This window comes from Xyrauchen texanus, chromosome 9 (assembly GCF_025860055.1).
Source record: "Xyrauchen texanus isolate HMW12.3.18 chromosome 9, RBS_HiC_50CHRs, whole genome shotgun sequence".
NCBI classification, from domain to species: Eukaryota; Metazoa; Chordata; class Actinopteri; order Cypriniformes; family Catostomidae; genus Xyrauchen; species Xyrauchen texanus.
Window position 1 is genome coordinate 37,091,364 of NC_068284.1, and position 21,867 is coordinate 37,113,230.

The 21,867-nt window shown below is 37.7% G+C and overlaps 1 protein-coding gene across 2 annotated transcripts in view; it reads right to left on the reverse strand.

Moving 5' to 3' along the window:
* Positions 1–2,979: 2,979 nt before the first annotated feature.
* Positions 2,980–21,867, reverse strand: part of LOC127649471 (heparan-sulfate 6-O-sulfotransferase 1-A) — a 203,215-nt gene continuing 184,327 nt past the window's right edge. For both annotated transcript variants that reach the window (XM_052134571.1, XM_052134570.1), the window contains one exon: positions 2,980–5,167. In XM_052134571.1, the coding sequence (XP_051990531.1) occupies positions 4,444–5,167 (724 nt within the window). In that variant the 3' untranslated portion in view covers positions 2,980–4,443. The remainder of the gene's footprint in view (positions 5,168–21,867) is intronic.

The following is a 21,867-nucleotide window of genomic DNA, read 5'->3' on the forward strand; positions in this document are numbered from 1 at the left end:
AGTGAAACAATACAGACAGAAAGCATCAACATGCTTATATAAAAATGAAATGTTTTTATTGGTGTCTTTGACTATCCATTTTTTTTTGTAATGACGAGAAAAATACCCAGAGCAGATGAATGTGATGTGATGGATAAATGCATCCGGGAGCAGAACACTTTCTCTGCTGCAGAGCTCAGGGATTCGCTAGTGCTGCCTTCGCTCTTGCACACACACATTCTTACTCAGAAACATTTTAAGTCACTTTGCTCAACTCACATTAAAGGCCCGGAACATACTCTATGCAAGCACGTGAATGCAAACGTAACTAGATTTCACACATCGGTGCGTTCTGAAATGTGTCATCATGTTGCATTGTCAGTACTGCCACAAGGGGCGCTAGAGTGGTTTTTAGAATAAGCTGTCTTATACTATGGCCAGTTTTTCTCTTTCAGCTCAACAGCTGTCACGGCAGAGAAGTTAGTTAGTTATCGAAATCAAACATATCGTGTTAACTGGCACAGACATTTGAAGATAACTATTTTACCCCTTGAACGCTGAGGTTTGACTTTTAATGCATTGGTCAAGCATTTGCGTACTTGCCTGTAGTATGTTTCTGGCCTAACCACACTAAGAAACACTTGGTCATCAAACAAGTCAAGATGAGTCTGAGTCAGTTATGCATTGAGGAATTACCACTACAGGTTTCCATGAAAAGCATTTCCCAGTTATTTTCAGCTGAAAGGAATGACTGAATCACATTGAGATATTAATAAAGGGCTGCCTTGGATCATTCATAAATTATGCAAATCGTTCATGATAAGACATTTGCACCTGTATAATGGAAAAAACACTCAAGGCTTGGTTAAATATGTAATAAGTGAAGAGTAGTCTGTGTTTATGGTTACTGAAACAAAAATATTCCCATTGCAGAACAGTAAGTAGAAGACATCCCTCAGTACATCTTGAAAGTCAGTTGAACAGAAAGGACACATTTCCAGTGGGGTAATTCTTCCTGATACCTTATTCAAATATTGTTTGCTCTAGCATTGTGTTGTTTAGTTGTCAACTTAAGAGGATATTCCTGGTTCAATTTAAGTAAAGCTCAAATGACAGCATTTGTGGCATAATGTTGATTACCAAAAAAAAAGAAGAAAAAAACCTGTCCCTCCTTTTCTACATTTGAGGTTACGGTGAGGCACTTACAATGGAAGTGAATGTGGCCAATTTTTGGAGGGTTTAAAGGCAGAAATAGGAAGCTTATACATTTTTTAATTATATAATTCATTAATTATTCTGTTAAAACTTGTGTATAATTTCAGCTTTAAAGTAGTTAAAATCTTTGTTTTTACAGTCTTTTTCGGGTTTTAGGGGAATGGCTAAGCTTGGGATCGATACCGTTTTCACGTATCGATAATCAGAAGGTTTTACCAATGATTTTCTATATATATCAGATTTTTCAGCTATATAAATAGGGCTGCTCGTTGCACAGTAGTCTTTTCAAACATATTTCTAAATATAACTTTGGTAAAGTGTGAGTGGCAGGGTTAATTAAAGAGGGTCATGTCATCCTGCATCTGGCGAACGACATGGCACGTTCTAAAATTCGAAACAATTATTTTCTTTGAAGGTACATACACACACACACACACACACCGCTGGCTCACCATCTCCAGAGACCATTAAAAATTCTTCAGCGCCACAGAGCTCAACTCGCATAGTTACCCATTCAATTTTACCTAAATAATTAATTAAGGACATAAGTATAAGTATCTTTCATAGAGCCTACATATTGTATTTTTAGTTACAAGTATATCTTTTTGTTGTTTGACAGCTTAAATTAAAGAACTATTCAATGCTACAAACAAAGAAATTTCATAATAAACATTGGCATTTAAAATTGTTCAGTTTGCACACCAGTTTCATACACTAACTTGCAAACTCATCAACGTCACTTTGTAAATCCTTGAAGTAAAAAAAAACATTGTAACTTTTGTCTGCCATCAGCTCGTAATGTGTGTGTGATCTGTTCCTTGTCCATCCCACCACTGGCTTCAGTTAATGTTATGTCGCCCCCTTGTGGTCTCCCAAAGCTATTACGTCAGACTACATTTAATGGAATGCAACTGGCAGTGAATTTAATTTAATAAAAATGTTGGCTGATGTTAATAAATCGATGCCTTAAAAATGTATCGATAAAATAACGTGTCAATCAATAATCAATATTTTATGACATAATAGCATTAGCCTATGACTTAATAGCATTAGCCTATGACTTTACACAGAAAAGTATTTTAATGTTTATGGATTGGCCTCATTCACATCCATTGTAAGTGCATCACTGTTATCCATATTTTTGCTTTTTTATATATATATTTTCTTTTAAGAAAAGGTGGGACAAATCCAAAATGAATTTCTAAGGTAATAAACATTATGCCACAAATGCTGTTGATTGAGCTTAACTTGTATTGAACCCGAATATTCCTTTAAAGGTATAGTTAACCCAAAAATAAAAAACTCTTGTCATCATTTACCAACCATCACGTTGTTCCAAAACAGTATGACTTCCTTTCTTCCATGGAACACAAAACGAGATTATGCTCTTTATATCTTTATTATGCTCTCATATAATGAAAGTGAATGGGTACTGGAGCTGTAGAGACTGAAAAATGACAAAAAAAGCACCACAACAGTAATCCATGACTCATGCGACTTGTATTCTCGTGTGCTCATCTAAGACTTCAAATTTTACTTAAAATATAGTGCGTGAAACATGGATTACATTTATGATACTTTGTGGTGCCTTTTTTACCATTTTTGGACCACAACAGCCCCAGTCTCCATTCACTTTGATTGTATGAAAAAAGATCAGCTTAGACATTCTGCAAAACATTTCCTTTTGTGTTCCACGCAAGCAAAAACAGTCAATGGAATGACATGAAGGCAAGTAAATTATGATAAAACTTTTTGGGCAAACGATTCCTTGTGAACTCTAAAACTCAGAGTTCACAAAGATTTGCATAAGGGGAGACATGTGACATCTTTCTTGTCCCTTTACTGGCTTCAGTCCCTGATGACCATGGCAAGAGATTGGTCATGAGACACACACACACACACACACACACACACACACACACTCATACAGATATTCATGAATACTTGTATACAAGTTTGGTAACCCAAACACACTTGCATACTTACTGTAGGACAGTTATTTAAAACATTGTATATACACATACAGACATTCCTTATCCACTTGCATTCAAAATAATGATTCATCTATGAGAATTGAGAATGGTGACATATATATTGGCTGCATTTGCGGCCTTCTGCTCCTTCCTTTTGCTTTTTGGCTTCATGAGCTCTCTATTACACACACTAGGGCTGGGCAGTATATCGAATATCAACAAAAGGTTGAAAAATATTGAGATACAATATTTTTTTTTTAGGTATATCACCCAGTCCTAGAAGCTCAGAAACACAAAGCTAATCCCTTTGGGTCTCCACTTGCTCCCTTTAGGCATAAGACAACAGCCACAACTCAGCTACTAAGAAATGGCCTAGATTGTATTCTTAGGCTTGGTGCCATGTCAAGCTAGAATTTGTCTCGGCCAAGAGCATCGGGCAAGACATCTGTCAGATTGGACAAATGAAATGCCACCAATTGAGGTGTGCTCTCACATTCTGTAAGATTATATTAGTACACTTATCTAATGGGTGTCTCATCCAGTATGTTGAAAGCTTTAAATAATGGCTATGGTCCACATCCTGTCTGTGCGTTGAAATTTGCGACCGATGCAAAAATACAAAACAAGATAATAGAACAGACCTTTTCAAGTCAACATTGATTCTGAAAAGCTAATAAATTGCATCCACTAACTGTTAGGCAGCTCTGTTGGTCTCAGTGCTGTGAGTATACCTCTTTGAGGGAAGGAAAAATCCCTTTAAAAATAATCAAAACAAATAAGAGCATTATAAACTAAAACATAAAGAGACAGACTGTCACAAATTCATGGCTGAAATGGCAGCAGACATTTAAGCAAATACCTCTATACAATTTAATTCTGTTCATTATTTTAAAATCTGCAGTGAATATAATTCCCATAATCTTTACATTTGTTTTCTCTTTTTCTTCATTGGGTGATTAGGCCCATTGAAGTCTTCCGGCTCAGTGCTTTAAGTTAGTCAGTCTTATTTCTGACATCTGGCAAACAAAGTCTTCATGGCAAACACTGCGCCAGTGTTTCCCACAATTCTAGCCCTCCCTTGCAGAGACAGAGATATCCTGGTGCATAACAGAAGGGGGGAGGGCCGTATTTGACTTGTATTTAAGGACAAGGTGGTGGCGCTAAAGACCAGTCTATTTTATGTCTCTGTTTTTGTCACCTGCTTAACTTGATCTGGGGATTGAAGCCGTTTTCTCCTCATCAACCAGTATTTCCCATTCCCCTCCCCCCAGCTCTGCTACCAGCGGTTGATAATGTGATTCATGTAGTCCTCTGTGGGCAAGCGCAAAGCTTCAGACTCCGTCGCATCGTCCTTGGATATAGGATCGGAGCTGGCCATCCGTCGAAAAGGAAAAAGCGCGGGCTGGTTCTTCAGACGTTGCTCTCTTCGCTCAAGTTGCCGCTTGTACATGTAGCGCTGCTGAAAAAGATCCCTGGCATAGTCGTACAATTGCATGTCCAAATCGTTAAGCTCCTCGATACGTTGAACTGTATCATTATCCAGGTCGACACCAGCGGCCCGCGTGCTGTTGTACTGCATGAAGGGCCGGATGAACTTGAGGTGGAAAGTCCGTTCGAACAAGTACTGCGTTTTGCGCTGATATTCGGTTAATCCGAAGAAGGCCATGTCACGGAGGTTCTTTTTCGCGGACTCTAGTAATATCTGGGCGCGTTTCTTTTCTGGGATAAACGACATGTTGTAGCAGCCCACCAGGCTGAGGTCAGCTAGCATGCGCACCTGTCGGTTGTTCGCCAGGTTGTACGGACAGTCCATGAACTGCTGTAGTGTGCAGCCCGACCAATCGGTGCCCTCGTAGCAGGGTGGCAGCTCCTCGGGTGTGGGTGTTCGCCCATCGCACATGTGCAGGGAGGTTTTCCATGTGGCCCCACGCTGGACATGCCTCCACTCGCTTAGGTAGCGAGACACAGGGTCCCGTAACAGAGTGATGTAGTAGAACTTCCTGTAGGACCCAAAGAAATAAAGGAATGATTAGGGCACAAGTAAATAGGAATACACAATATTCTAAGTGAGTCCACTGTATTTCGCAAGGTTGTCTAGCAGAAGTGCGTTCGGTTGCCATTTTGTGTGTAGCTGGTCACTGCTTGCTTGTGTGTCATGCAGTTACATTCTTGCTTTCTAAATGTTGAAAGATGTTTTTAAAATTCCCCTGACAATGTGTGCAGTTAATGGTTATCCCTAATAATAAAGCGAAACTAAAGTTTTATATCAAACAGAAATGTTATGATCAGAAACACCTCGCAAAGCAAAGCGCTCCAGTCTCAGACACTACTGCTTCAATCAGCTGCCTACAGAAGGATTGACTTATTGACTTATTTGTTTGTGTGCTCTTTTCACTTTATTGGCAAGTCAGCAGGGGGGATTACTTACATTATCCACCATTATGGTCCAGCTACGATGATATACTGAAAGTTCATTAGACATTTTGAGAATTTGTTCATTTCTACTCAGCATTGGCCTTTGTGAATGCTTCAATTGTTTTGAAATGGTATTGTTACTGAGTATAAACTGTGTTTTTCCTGAACTGTCTATTAGTAGTGATGATGTTTTCAACTGTTTTCATGCTGTGATGCTAAATGGATAATTCTACAGTGGAAGACCATAATTATTAGCTGAGACATGTACAGTAGTGAGATGTTTTATCACGTTTGAAATGAAATGTATTATGATTTTTTCCTGCCTTCAATTAACTTCCTTTTGAGTGTCTTTGCAGAATGTGCATGTCTTCCCTTAAGGGGAAAAGGTGATTTGGAAAACAGTGTGGACATTAATTCAGTATACTTTACATTTATTTGTATAGTGCTTTAATAATATATACATACTGTTTTATAGTTGCTTTACAGAGAACACTGAACTTTTGTGTACGATATTTATAATGTAGGTCCAAATAAATATTCTTATTTGTATTGCATGTTGTTCTTTTTGTATGGTACAGTATACTGTGTGGCTGCGCAAGACCAATAAATTCAGTCTATTAACAGGATCAGTTGTTCAATCACACTAAAATATTTAACGTAGGTTATAGCATTTAGATATGGATATTATGTATGTAAACTAACAATTATAAAGCTAGATTGATTTTGCTACTCATCTCCTGTAAATTATTTGTATTTCATCCAAAAAAATGGCAGCATGACATGTCCTGTAATACACAAGCATCCTGCTGTCTGGACCTCCCCTGTATCTGCAGTAAGTACATCTCGGTCCAACAAACTATTCAGGTTCTGACAAGACTCAATATATGCTTTAAAATAACCATTATTATTATTAGCCACATATATATATATATATATATATAACATGCTAAAACATGTTACCAACAACAACAACAATGCATGGCTTCATAATAAAACATGCTAGCCATGCCTAGCAACATGCTGAATCATTCTAACAACATGCTAACAATGCATGGCTACAGGCTAAATCATATTAGCAATGCCAAATAACATTATAATAATGCCTAGCAAGATGCTAGCAACACATGTTAATACATGTTAAAACACTAGCTATATACTATAAATGCTTATCTACATGCTAAAAAGGCTAGCAATACCTAGTAAAATGCTAAAACATGCTAGATACACCTGGCTACAGGCTAAAAGATGCTAAACATTATAACAAAATGCTAGCAACTCCTAGCTACATGCTAGAACATACTACCATGTCTAGCCACATGCTAGCAACACCTAGCTACGTGCTTAAACATGCTAGTAATGCACAGCAACATGCTAGTCGCCCCTCACTACAAGTTCTGGCACAGTTTCTCTAGCTCGCTGGATGTTTGTCTTACTGAATTGTCTGTATAAGCTTCATAGTTTTCAAACGAGTTTAAACATTCAGACAAGGCTTTATCAAGCCAACAACAAACTTTATTATCTAGATAAACAAATATTTCAGACAACCTACCAACCATTGAAAATATGTAGTTTTTCACTACCCTACAAGATAAATCATTCCTTTTCTAACGCCACGTTCACATATCCTCCGTCAGTGGGGCGTGAGCAGTACGTTTTCATTTCACTTGCCATTTTAATAGATTATACCCTTCACGTTGCAAGCATGAGATGCGGTGTGAACAGCGGGAGCAACTGTCAGCCCACTAGGAAGGAATATTGCTGACAACTGTGAGTCATTAACATTTTCTGGACATGGTTTTGTATGGATTTTATTGACTGTGCTATTATTCAGACCATAAATGTCTGTACTGCAACAAAGGACCAACAATAGACTGGTAGCCAAGACTTATAAATTCTTATCCCTCCAGCATGAAAATAATTTCAGTGAGTGTGATCACAAACAATCGTAAAGGGAAATTGAACTGTAGAGCTCTTGATTCTTATGTGCTTCATTGAGACTTCATAATGCAGATGAAAAGAGCATAACAGGTCCCACAACACCTCTCTTCTATTTTGAACCTGCACTCCTATACCAAATTAGTGAAGTCTTGGATGTGTCCCTCTTGTGCACTTGAGAGGAAATGTGTAGTGCACACGAAGAGAGCCGAATGAATCAGACTACATTAATGTAGTGGGCTAATATGGAGCAGGGGAGAACGGGCTTATTTATTATAACAGCCGTAGTGGAGAACATGATTTTATTAATCTGTGATTGACAAGAATGCAGACAGCAACAAGTCTACCACAAGCTTACACATTATGTACGATGTTGACCTTCAGGGTAAACGCAGAGTAAAAACTCTGCCTCCCTCTCACACATAAACACACAAACACGCACTCAACCTCACTGCAGAACTTCCTGTTCTATCATTAGATATCAGACATCAGTATTTTTGTCTTGTTTTCCTCTAAAAATATACTGAAAATAAGATAAATTATCTCTGTGAATATGAAATACGAGCAAAGCTCTATTGAAACAATCTGTTTAAGTATCGCACTTTATATTTTGTGAATGTTTGCAAATCACCTTTCCGAATGTGCTCAGGAATTTACACTGTCAGTCATATTGGTTCTGATTTGTTGTTGCTGTAATATCCAAAGCAGGAGCAGTAAATGCAAAGCCCACTTCTGGAAAGTGGGTGGGGAGCAGCAGCTCATTTGCATTTAAAGAGACACACATAAAAACAGTGTGTTTTTGATTCCACCCAAAAAGAGGCATTTACAACATGGTATAATAAATGATCTGTGGGGTATTTTGAGCTGAAACTTCACAGACACATTCTGGGGACACCTGGCATAATAGGTTTCCATTAATTCTTGTTTCCAGAGAATGTATATTAAATATCTTGTTTAAAGAAATCTTACCAAGAGTATTTTGTCTTATTCCACTGTCTAGATTTTTTCCCACTTGTTTTAAGCATAAACCTCACTAAATGTATTATTCTATTTCTTTTATTTTTTGGCAATTTAAAATGTTCACATTTAGAAACACAATCTCACTATTGTCTGGCAATTGTACGACATGCACCCACAAACCAGATTCCAAATTCTGGTGTAGTGTCCTACAGTGTGTTAGGCAAAGCAGACAATGTTAAACACACTTCCTCCTCAATAAACCATAGTCTTGATTTGTAAACATCATGCTTTTCTTACCCTCTGTTATGTTTATGCTCTCTCTGGCCACGTCCACACTAATATGTTTTCATTTGAAAATGCTTCTTTTTCTCTATGTTTTGGCCTTCCATGCACACTGAGGCGGCATTTTTGACAGCAAAAATTTAGCTTTCTCGAAAATGCTCTCCCAAGTGTATACATTTGGAAAAGCTGTCCTCGTGTGGTAGTCTGAACAGGGGAAACGGTGATATCTGAAAACAATGAGATATTTGTTGTAATGTGACACAGCCATGTGATCCATTCAACCCAAAACAATCAAGATGGTGGCCCATGTTGTAGCTGTGTTGTTGTGCCTGCTATTTACTTTAATAGTGTTGTTTAAGGCAATGGGAAGTTCACTGAGAATTGCTGTCTGCCGATGGAACGCAAGAAAAATTATGTTTCACACCATAAATGGAATGCAGATTTGTTTGCATATGCATTAAGGGGAGTTTTCATTTGTTTTCATGTGGACAAGCAACTTTTGAAAATGCTTGGAAATGGCAGTGTAAACGGAGAGTGTTTCAAAAACGAAAACGGCATTTTCAAATGTTTCTGGATTAATGTGGACGTAGCCTCTGTCTGATGTCTGTTCATACACAGATCTTTCAAAGACAGATGACAGAATTTGGGTGAAAAAAGCCACAGAGTAGGACAAAAAGCTGAGAACAAAGAGAATGAAGCAGCAAAGAGAGAGTAATATCTCTGAATCAAACTGTGTTTGGCATTCACAATATATCTGTGACCTTATTGGTAATAGCCATCTGTAGTGTTTTTTAATGGTCATGACAGACTTATTAGGCCGACTGGATTAGGATTGGAAATAGTGGAAGAAGTTTGTCCAGTTCAAACTGTAATATTTGTATGCCTAATTTCACTAGAGTATATCATTACAATTAGTGTGAATGGTATTTTTTTTTATTTAAAAACAGGCAAAACAGCATATATTCACATCAGCAATCATATTGTTTATTGACCGTAACATTAAAATAATTATCCTCCATACCTAATTGCCTATATGGTCAAATTAGAAAGAGACCAAGCATCAGTAAATGAAAGCTATACTACTGAACCGTAATATGTAACCGGAAGCAAGAAAGAGAAATTGCAAATTACTATTACTCTACATGCTGTGTTAAACACCAACAAAATAAAAATAGCACAAACATATACTTTTCTGTGTACATAAACACATGCATAGACATGCGCGCACACCCAAAACATCTTAATTAAACACACATAATTGATATGTGGGGCCAATGGCAGTTTAATGTTGTCACAAATGGCCAGAAGGGACAAGAACAGTCTTAAAACACACACACACACACACACACACACACACACACACACACACACACACACACACACACACACACACACACACACATGTTGTGTTTCCATGTTTTATGGGGACTTTCCATAGACATAATGGTTTTTATACTGTACAAACTTTATATTCTATCCCCTAAACCTAACCCTACCCCTAAACCTAACCCTCACAGAAAACTTTCTGCATTTTTACATTTTCAAAAACATAATTTAGTATGATTTATAAGCTGTTTTCCTCATGGGGACCGACAAAATGTCCCCACAAGGTCAAAAATTTCGGGTTTTACTATCCTTATGGGGACATTTGGTCCCCACAAAGTGATAAATACACGCTCACACACACACACACACACACACACACACACACACACACACACACACACACACACACACACACACACACACACACACACACAGTTCTGAGCACTGACTGATGGCTCCTGCCAACTCAATTAAGATGAGTTGTTCTGATATACAACAGCATTCAGCATTATTCTAGAAAGAGAGAGAGAGACTTCCATTAACCATCATTTCCTTCCCAGAATGTACCAACCCATAAATAATCTTAAAATTCTCCCTCTGATTTGAGCATTTTTTTTCTCTTGTTTTCTCTGTTCTCCTCTCCTCTTTGCTCGCTTTAATGTATTCCATCCTCCTGGTTTACACGTTCACCACCACCCTATCGGATGACCTTTTTCCTCTGTTTTCAATCATCATGCATCTAAAGTCACAAGTCCTCTGGGGCACTGCTGAGTCGTGAGCAGATTACTAAAGTGCAGTTCTTACCACGACCACTTGGTGGCAATACACACACAGGATTCCCTGGGATTATTTTATCAAAGTCGTACTTGCATATACTACCATTAAACAGAAATTTAGAGCCTCAGTAAAGGCACATTTAAGTACATGCCACCGGAGCAGAATTTCTTTAAGGAGAACTAAATGGCACAACAGTCATAGAGAGACTCTGAGAGAGAAAGAGAGCTAGAGAGAGTGCGTGGCGGGTAAGGGTCATTGTCATTGTCCTACTAGTGCAACAGGGAAAATTACAGAAAACTGCTGGCACAAGCATAGCCAGTAATGGGGTAATATGGCCCCTTTCCATAATTTTACATTTTGTGTTATAACTAAATCAGCAAATGTTTCCATTTCCCCCCATGATAATATATTAGATGATCATCATGTACAAGCTAAACTTATATCTACATATATTACAATTGAAAAGTAAATGCACATTGTTCCCCCATCATTGCCTATAAATTCCTTTGAATAAAAAAAAAAAAAAGTGTCCAGCCTCATTAACCCATGTGCATCAATAATAATAAAAAAAAAGTTACTCAAGAGGTCCTTAGAGGACAAAAATGTCAGCATCAAAAAACTGCCATAATAGTATTTATTAATATTGTTTTCCACTTACAATGAGTACTTTTTTTTAACCAACATCAGTCCTGATCATAACTATCAAATATTCATTCATTTTCAGGATTTTAACCCGTTAAATGCCAGTTTGTTTATATAATGCCACTGTTGGTTTTATGAAAAAATAAATAAAAATCATTATATTCCATATACTAAATGCTAAGGGATTTTTTTTTTCACTGTCTGGGATATGTCAATGATTAGCAATAACATTGATTTGGTTGCATTATTATTTTTTACACAGTGTCAGATAATAAAAAAAACAAACAAAAAAAAATGTAATGGCACTGGGATCAAATATTGCCATTTTAATGGGTTTCAATGGGGCATTTTTGTCCTGAAGGTCCTGAGTGTAAATATTTTGTGTGCACAGTGTTTTATAGATATATTATATGAACTGAGATTGAACTATCAAAATCCCCCCAAAAATACATACCTTTGGCAAAATTTATGCTGTTGGCATTAACAAATGAATGAAAAAAAAAATGAAAAAGAAAAAGAACAAAATGTCCCGAAGTTAACAGAAGGGTTAAAGAGAGGTCCACAAGCCAATAAGGATGTAATTGCTTGTCTGCCACAATCTCCAATATTAATTAGTTATTGTGTCCAGCCTAATTAATTTAGTGAAAAAGGCACAGATAAACCCACACACGCTGATCAACATGATGGTCCCTTAGTACTAGTGGGTGTTAGCTTGAGTTTAGAATCAAAAACTCTTCCAATAGCTGTTCTTTCTAAAGCATCCTTATAAACACCATATTTAAACAACAGAAAAGTAAATCTTATCAAAGAACTGTATTTATCTTGGTAAAATGATTCTATAGTCTCAGTAAAATGTTAGATTTACTGTACAGTAGCTGTCATTCCTGTAAGAGATTTTATTGTATGTGAGTCTCCACTGATGTGTATGTGTTTGAGTATATATTTTGTGTGCAAAGAGGTGGATGCAGGCACTCCATGAACATCAGCACTCGTTCTTTGCTGTATTGTAAATCTGACTCTGAGGGAATCTGGGGAAATCTGTCTCTCCGCAAAGCATCATTTAAAAATGTATGAGCAATTTCCTCAGTCACAAAAACAAGCTCCTGGAGGGAGACAGTGCGGAAGAGTCACTATTCACAACAAAACACACATTGAGCCTGTTTACATGCACACTAATATGCTGACAACTCCCCAAAATCAGAATATTTAAAAAATCAGAATAAGCAAGAAAACCACGTTTACATGTGTTATTCTTTGCTTTTGACGTAAATTTGTGAAGAGGCATGCACACAATACTTACATTCTTCAGATAAGCCGGTAATAATGCCAGTAAAGGCAGTTTACATGCAAAAACGAAATTGGGGTAGTGGGCAAAAATATATCTGTGTCAACCGGTTTATTCTTCAGCGGTTTGTGACATTATGCCAATAAAGTAAAGCCATTTAATGCATTTCCCATACTCATTGTCGGCTTATTAAGCATAATTGGTATAAGAGCGTGCATGTAAACGTGCACACTGACTCTACACCAGCGGCTCTCAACTGAGTTTCAGGACCCAGATTTACATAGGAAATCAAGTGGGGACCCAACATAGTAAAAAAAAATTACCTGTATTTAATGTAGCCTGGGTCACATTTGATTTATATTGCATAGATTTGTTCATGGTTTTCAAGTGTAAGGGCATATATCAAGTGACATTATTTTTGTTGTTGATGTATAGTCTTAGAGGTCCAGTACTTGGCCTTATATTTACAGTGCAATGCCATATAAGTACAGGTATGAACATGGATGTCTCCATATTACTGTGTTTATGTCAATGCAGCTATAGTACTGTAGTTATAAACTATAACATTTTGTCAAAATATCAGTTACTGCAGTAAAATCATGATATATCGTGATGATGTGTAATTTGAAAAAAGTATTGCTCTTTGCCTCCTCAGTGCTGTTTAGTATGTCAGAGCTGTTTAATGTTTGACTTCCTCTATAGCTTCTCAATAGAATTCAAATGTTCGCATCAATTTTGTTGTCTGTGCCGCGGTAACGAGGGAGGTCCGGTTGATGCGCACAGACTCCAGAGATACATTAAAGCAAAACAGAATATTGGTGCTAATGGCTCCATGATGGCTCTTGCCACACTGGCCAAAAACACATTTAGAAGCACATTTAGCACGTATAAAGCGCAGAACGTGAGATTATCATAAAATTTGCTTCGCCGGCCCAACATTTTGCTTGGGTGGCTGCCAAAAACGTTTCAATGAAAGTAGGACCATGGTATTATCCGAACAGACCTGCGACCCACAAGTTGAGAAATGCTGCTTTACAACACTCAAAGCATCCCATACTGCCTCATTTCCCTATCTGCTGCTGTCTATCACTCAACCTCAAACTGCCTCACATCCTTTTCTGATGCTATCCTACTACAAATGAAGTGCCTCACAGCGCTATCACATACAATATTCCAGCTTTTTGATATACGGTATTTAAGCTCTCTTTGTGCGGATTTTGTTAACAGTGGGTGTGCTCACTCCCATTTTGGAGCTCTATGCATTCTGCCTTGACTCATTTACATTTATGTTAATAGTAGACACTTTCAATTAGCATCCAACTTACAATTAAGTGTGCAAATCACGTTAATGCTAATTGCCATGGACAGGTAGAGATGAAAATACGTGGCACTTCTAAGCTATGCATCAAACGCCATATAGAAGCCCATAGGAAAAGCAAATAAAATCATAATCTACTAAAACACACCCTTGTTTTCAGGGACTTGCCTTTGGCTATGAAATATGTTTGTATACATGAGCATTCTAGACATGTGTTCGCTTTCAAATGGCAGGATTTAAAAAAGTCAATAAATCTGCATTTGCTCCGGGTTTCTTCTTGGAATTTAAGTCCCAACTTAATGTGCATTGTACATTCTATGCTGAAGAAACTGTTATTTATTTACATATGCTTTTTGTGGCAAACATTTTTATCTAGTGACTTACGATGCATTCAATGTATGGATTTTATCAGAATGTCTGTTTCATGGGAATCAAAACCATGATATTGGAGTTGGTAGCACTATGCTCACTAAGTCACTTTGGTTAGAAACCTGCTAAGAACATATATGTAAATCATAGATCCATCCTCTGTGCTATACAATATGCCCACTCAAATGTAAAACATCAATTCTCAGATGTAAAAGTGAAAATTGTGTCTTCATCTGTATCAACCCCAAAGGGGTTTAGAAGTGATATGATGTGCCATATGAGGACATGGCTCTTCCACAGAAACACAATCAAACCCAAAGCAAATCAGCATGTCAAATCACCGCTGGGGATTAGCAGGCCATGTCTGTGATGGTCATTAGATTATGAAGAGGATGTTTAATGATGTGTACAGCTCAGTATTGTCAGTTTGTTTGGAAATAGCTGAGGGCACTAGGCAGTCCTTCAGTGTGCCATGCCCAAGTTAATGGTCAGTAAGTCTAATGTGAAAAAAAAAACTGTTGAGCTGGTGTACTAGATGTCTTTCTGTCAGCCTTTTTTCTCTGGGTGTCTCAATTAGAGGTCGACCGATTAATCGGCCGATTTTTAGCATTTTTTACATAATCGGCATCGGCCAATTTCCAAGTATATCAAGCCGATTATTAGGCAGGCCCATCTGTGGGCAGCCTAGTGTTGTTGTGGAACACGTGTTCGACGCACGCTGCCCCTAGAGTCATTTTCCAGCAGAGTGAGCAGACCTCATCCAGTGCCTATAAGGAAGGAGCTAAGTTCCTTGGAGAAAACAGTAAGGATTAAATTTGTATAACTTATTTATATTTAATTAAAAACTTTTGATATTTTACTGCCAACTTCGAGAAAAAACGCGACATGACATTCGGCTACTTTGGATATTGATAGCGTAGTTGAAGTTGCATTATCACAGCAGAAGGGTTGCTATCATGTCACAATAAGTAAGCAAGAATTTTGCAATTACAGACAGTGAATCTGAGACTTTTATTTGTTCTGTTTGTGTGTCTTATATTTGAGAGGGTTGTCACTCAATGCAGAGATATAAGTAATTAAAAAAAATACCAACGCGCTATATGCTATTGAAGGACTGGCTTTGGTAAGCTCGGACGTTACCGGTTCTGCTGTCAGTACTGGAGAAATTAAGAAAATACATGTATTATTGCTATAAAGAGAAAGTTATTTTATCTCGCCAGCCATATCTATGTATAATAATTCTATGAAACCATTCGTCTGTGATGCAATTTAGCTATTCGCAGTCAGAGAGAGAGAGAGAGAGAGAGAGAGAGAGAGATCTCGCGCACAGCGAGCACAACACAGCCCAGCTAAATGAGTGACAGAACTAAACATTCAAACGTAGCCTGGTTTAGATCTGTGATTATTAGTCTGATTTTATTTTATATTTCACCTTCCAAAGATTATAAAAAGAATATTTATACATAAGCCACATTCTGTCTAGCACAACTTCCTTCCCTTCACAGCGGTGCACTGACATTTCTCCCTAAAACTCAAACTTAACGTCAGAATAGCACGATCGGTGATTGTTGTAAAATGCTACTGTTGCTAAACTGCGGGACGTGTTTAATAATAAAATATCGCAAGAGATACCGTTCCCAAGGCGGCGCGCGCTCCGAAACAGACAGCAACGAGACAAGCAAAGTATAGACTACTTTGGGTTTCATGTGCGCGTCTAAACGATCAAATATACACAAAAATATGTCTAAACGACCGACTTGGAGATTCACTTAAACACAGTTTATGTCTTAAATGGACGTAGTTATGGAAATAGTTGGGAGAAAATATGCTGCATCAGGAGTCTATTAGATCTGAACTCGGTCTTAAAGGGGAAGCAGTCTAATAAACATGCTGACGATTGAGCCATTACTGCGAATCAAACAACAAAAGGCAAAGAGAAAATCACTTACAGCTCTTGAATGAATAACTTATGCATTAATAAGCATTAATCTATCTATGATAAACTATGCAGTGTTATTTTACAATTGATTACTAGATTATTAGATTTCTTTTTAGACCACACCTGAACAGTAATGTTAGTAGACCTTCCTGAAATTAAATCACTGTGCCTATATAACGTTTATCTGCCAAAATGCATAAATGTTTATCTTATAAAGAACCGTTAAGAATACAGTTGAAGTACCGGATCGATAAGCAGTAAGAGTAGTATACCATTAAAACCTTAACGATACCCATCCATAGTTATGCCTGTGCTTCTCTTGGATGCTCTGAATATTGGATTATGTGTCTGGATTGCCCCTTAATTAAAGCTGCATTTGGATCTCAACCTTCGTGTCTCGGAGCAGTTCGTAACACCTGCTTTGTTTATTTAATATATTTGTTATACATTATTTATATAATATGTTTTTACATTATACATTTTTAATTTAAGTGTCAAGTGTTCAATAAATGTATTTGTTGAGGAATTTTGTCTATCTTAAGTAATTATTTGTGTTACATTTTATCTTACAAATAAAAGGTTCAAATAAGAGGTTAAAAACAAGCACATATCGACCAAATATCGGCCAAAATAAATCGGCTGCATTAATCGGCCATCGGCCGACCCGGATTTCAAAAGATCGGCATCGACCTGAAAAAACCAATATCGGTCGACCTCTAGTCTCAATACCCTCCCTAGTTTAGTAGTAAGTGCACTACCCAGGATGTATCCTGTCCCCAGCCCTAGCCCCCTATGCTGTGAATCAGTATATCGTGAACATGAATTTGGCACTAGTAACAGTGTTGGTCACTGAACATTGGGACACTGATTACTCAATACTCACCTGCAACACAATTGCTCTTTAAAACGCTGCTGGTATAAATCGAGGATTTATGGTAGTAATAAAAATTTGTTTTTGAAAAGGGGTGCTTTTAATCTTCTAACAACTATAATACTGGTATAATAATGGTATAATACCATTCTGTTTTGTGAGAAACAACCATTCTGTTCAGGTCTATAACAGACCCAATATTAGAGTAGAGAATATATACAGCATGCTTCTATTTTAATTATAAACATGAACATTGACATAGGCTTTTTGGAAAGAGTGCCACCTATATGTCAGTGGTGGAACTATTCTTTTGAGGTAGATATACAGTAAACCCTTTATTTTGAGTGAAAAAACTAATAAAAAAATTACCTGTTAAAAACAACTACAGAATCATATTATAGATTATATTATTATAATTATAATATAATAATATATTTACAGATTATATTCTAAAAGTTTTCACAATATAAATGTCAGCAGATGAAAAATGTGTAAAAGCTCCCCACACATACAGTATATAATGATCAGGATGAATTGATGGCTAGTGTGTTTTGGCTAGTGAGCGACACTATAGCAACCTTTTATTAATGCCTTAGCAACCACAGAGCAACCCCATAATAACCTAAAACACCCTCAAATTGCATAAATATAAACAAGTCAAGTATCGTAAAAAATGTAACACTCCCTGGTCACAAGCGATTTGAATTATGGGGACACTAGAAATGTCCTCATAAACCAAATTTATAGCATAATACCCTTGTAATTACCAGTTTGTAACCTCAAATAATCCCCCAAACCTGCCCACACGCACGCACGCACGCACGCACACACACACCAAAATGAGTGACGTCTCTAATCAGAACTCCACACATTCTCTCCATGAAAGAGGCCTTAGAGGGAGGAAAACATTAAGGGATTCTGGGAATGTTATTAAAAGAAGAACATTCATCCATACATCTTTCCTTTCAGTCAGTCAGTCTGACTCGTTCTCTCTATGTAGGTTTAACAAAGTAACTAACCTCAGGCTGGTCTGGATATGTAATAACAGCATGTCTGAAAATGTTTCTGTACAGCAGGGCAGAAATATGTCTTTCCCTTTCTCTTCTTCTTCCTTCGTTTTTTCTCTTTTGGCAGTCACAGCTCAAGCCCTGAGCTAATTAGGATGTGCTGATTGATTAGGCTGCAGTAATTAGCTTTTGTGATGTAAATGAAGCTTTCATTGGTCTGAAATTGATTAGCCACTGTCTGTCCCCGGGGACCGGGCGGCACAGCATCCTGGATTGAGAGCCACCGTTTGGGCCCATCCTTCTCTCTCTCGCCATCGACTCTCAATGTTTGTAATCAAATACTATAATGGACTTCAGTGAAGTGCTGTAAAAAGAAAACTATCGATGTCTAAACAAGTAGAAGTTTCTCTCCATTCTGACATAATATGCTGGTACAGAGTGGGAGATCTGAAGAGATCTATGGAGAGTGTCTGTTTTGTGCCTTGTTTAGAAAGCCACAGCTCAAGATTTGGAGAGTTGTCTTGTTCATGGAAAGATTCGAGCTCGTGCAACCGGCACATGGATGCACTCTCGCATGATATGCATTCGTTCACGACATTTAATAGTATTATAACGCCATAAAGCTACAGTCTATTAAACTGGACTACGGTCCATTAAGCTGTTAATTTTAATTTATTTTGACAATACTTTTTTATTGTATTTATGTATCTTTTGATTTTACTTAATGAACTAATCATCAATCTCTGCGCCTATCCTGACAAGCTCTGGTGCCCCCTGGAAATTGTGGGTTTACAAAAGATCTTGAAAAATGTGGGTTTAGAAATGCCAAACTCAACTATAAGCAAATCCTGTCTCTCGTGGTCTTTGAGTGAGAAGCATAATTTGTGTGATTCATGAGTTGCAACCAAAGTAAAGCATTCCAAAAAAATGACTTATGACTGTAGGATGCCATCTTGGAAGGCAACTGCCCATGTAGGCAGTAGGCAGCACACTAAGTGTTGGCACAGAGATTTTCACAGTACCATTATATGAAGGATACACAACATCTCTAGGTCTGTTTCCAGAGCACCTGGTCTTGATAAGTGTTGTTGAGTAAGGTTGGCTGGTGGAAGGGTGTTTTAGTCAGCACTGTGATTTGTTTGAACAAGTTGGGTGTATTAATATTTCTACCCCAGTGACTGATGATGCAGGTGCTCAATTGCCCTAATACATCAAAGTCAATCAAAACTCACAGCTGTACCGCAAACTCCCCAACCTCTGGCTCAGAGGAATGACATCACAAGAGACAAGTCAGGACACATTAACTGTAGGATATACATGCGCACACTTTTATGTACATGCTGCACCATCACCCATATCCACACCCATGCACACATACAGAATGAGGAAAACCTTTTTAAGTAGAACTCAAACACATTAGCACTGATCGACCTAGCATCCCGCCAGTGGAATGTTTTAGATGGAGAATACTTTGAGTTCAACTCAATGTAAATGTCCTGCTGACTGCCAAATATTCCCCTGATAAAAACTCTTTCCGAGCTGTAGCCACAGGGATCGGGCTTCACAATTTTCAAACAAACCTGGAACAGTATTGGCTCTGATACTGGCATGTTTAACCAGATAGAGTATTGGTTCGACAAGGCCGATCCAAATCCAATACTGTGTGTAAATCAGGGTCATTACCTTCAAGCTCCAAAACTACCATAAATGAATAAATAAATATAGTCTGCATGCACAGCATGCTTCACTAAACGAGCGGTGCTCTGTTGCTTAACATGGCAGGGACCTCATTATAGTTTGAATAGCAAAGATGTCATGCAGAACTTTGCTTTCCTCTGAAAAAATGCAGCTTTCTTACACTAATAACAATCATTAAAGACCCCATAAATAAAAATTACAGTGTTTTATTTTTTCCAGTAAAAATATCTGAAATGCAAAACTGCATAAGTTATTAAGATTGTTTTCAGAGATTATATCTTGAATTAAGTTTATTTTTCTCATTGGAAAAAAAAAAAGTATGACAGTAGCTGTTTATAAAATAGAACGTACATTATAAATATGTTGACACAATTCTGTATTGATGTGATCGCAACTGTCATTTTGATATATCGATGCATTATTGTTTTATAATAATATAATGTATAATGTATATATATATATATATATATATATCACTGTTACCCCTTTGTTTACCATTTTTGTCACTTCTGTATTCCGTAGTTTTCACTTTTGTCCCTTGTTTAGCTCCACAGTCTCCCTGTTAGCGTTCGTGTTCTCATTCATTGTTTTCACCTGCCCTCGTTAATTTGCCACTGGTTTCTGTTTATTCCCTTGTTATCTTGTTTGAGTTCTGTTTGTTCATTGGTTCCTGTCTTCCCATGTCCGTGTATTTAAACCCTGTCTGTTTGTTCAGTCGGTGTCTATCGTTGAATGTTGTTAGCCTGGTATGTGTTCCCTGCCCGTTTTCTCAGTCTTGTGTTTATTTCCCCATTGAGGGTTTTTCCTTTGTTCCCGTGTTTTCCGTGTACCTGCCTTGTTTGTTTCTTTAATAAAGTTGAACTGCACTTGGATCCGCATCTCCTCGTCTGCCCTCGCTGCTCATTCACAACAGTTACACTAATGAATGGGTCTATTTGCATTATCTGGAACATTATCTAGCATTCATTTCATGCGTTATTGTAGTTTAGCTAAAATTACACAGATCAATCCTTATGGCACTATATTTCAAATGCTTGGCAGTTATGTAAGCTTACCTATCCAATAAGAAGCATGCCAATTCAGGGTCGGTTTTGATCCCCAAAACTGAACGAAGTTCTCTCCTGGAATCAAATGCCCTGCCGAAGTTCACTCTAGTTTTTGCCCGACCACGGTCACGTTCCTACTTAATCAGACTAGATTCAGTAGATAAATGTTTTTTAGTTTTTTTGGCTTACTCATATTTTGTGTAGGAGTCAGTGTTGTGCTGGGAGCCGGACGTTTGATGGATTCCATCTCTAAGATAACGTAACCTAGTGTTGCAATTTGTTGTCTCTGTTGAATAGCGGAAGAGAAGCAATTTCTGTCTGAGGCAAGGCTCTCGGGAGCACGCATAAACATCACATCCTTTGGATTTTCCCGGCAAAAGGGACCCGCTCCCTTTGCATGAAAATCAGTCTACAAGCTTTTTCGCACCTTTAAAAATCTTGATGACTCATCTTGTACTTACTATTTTGTCCAATTAAATGCTCTCTAGAGGTCAAGTCGAGTCAGTGTTAATTTGTTGAGCATATAAAAGTTTACCAAAGTGCTGTACAGTCCAATATATAGAGCAATCAAACATAGGACAAGATAAAAAAGGTAGACACACAAGGCAAGATATCAAGGTAAGTTAAAAGCAAATAAAAAAAGGTGGGTTTTTAACCTAGATATAAAAACAGGTAGAGTGGGAGCAGTTCTGATATGAGCTGGCAGACTGTTCCAGAGCATTGGACCAGCAATGGCAAAGGGTCAATCTCCTCTTTGCTTTAATCTGGATCTGGGAACGTAGAGTAAGACAAATTTGAAAGATACGGAGGCGCTTGTTTGTTTAATGATT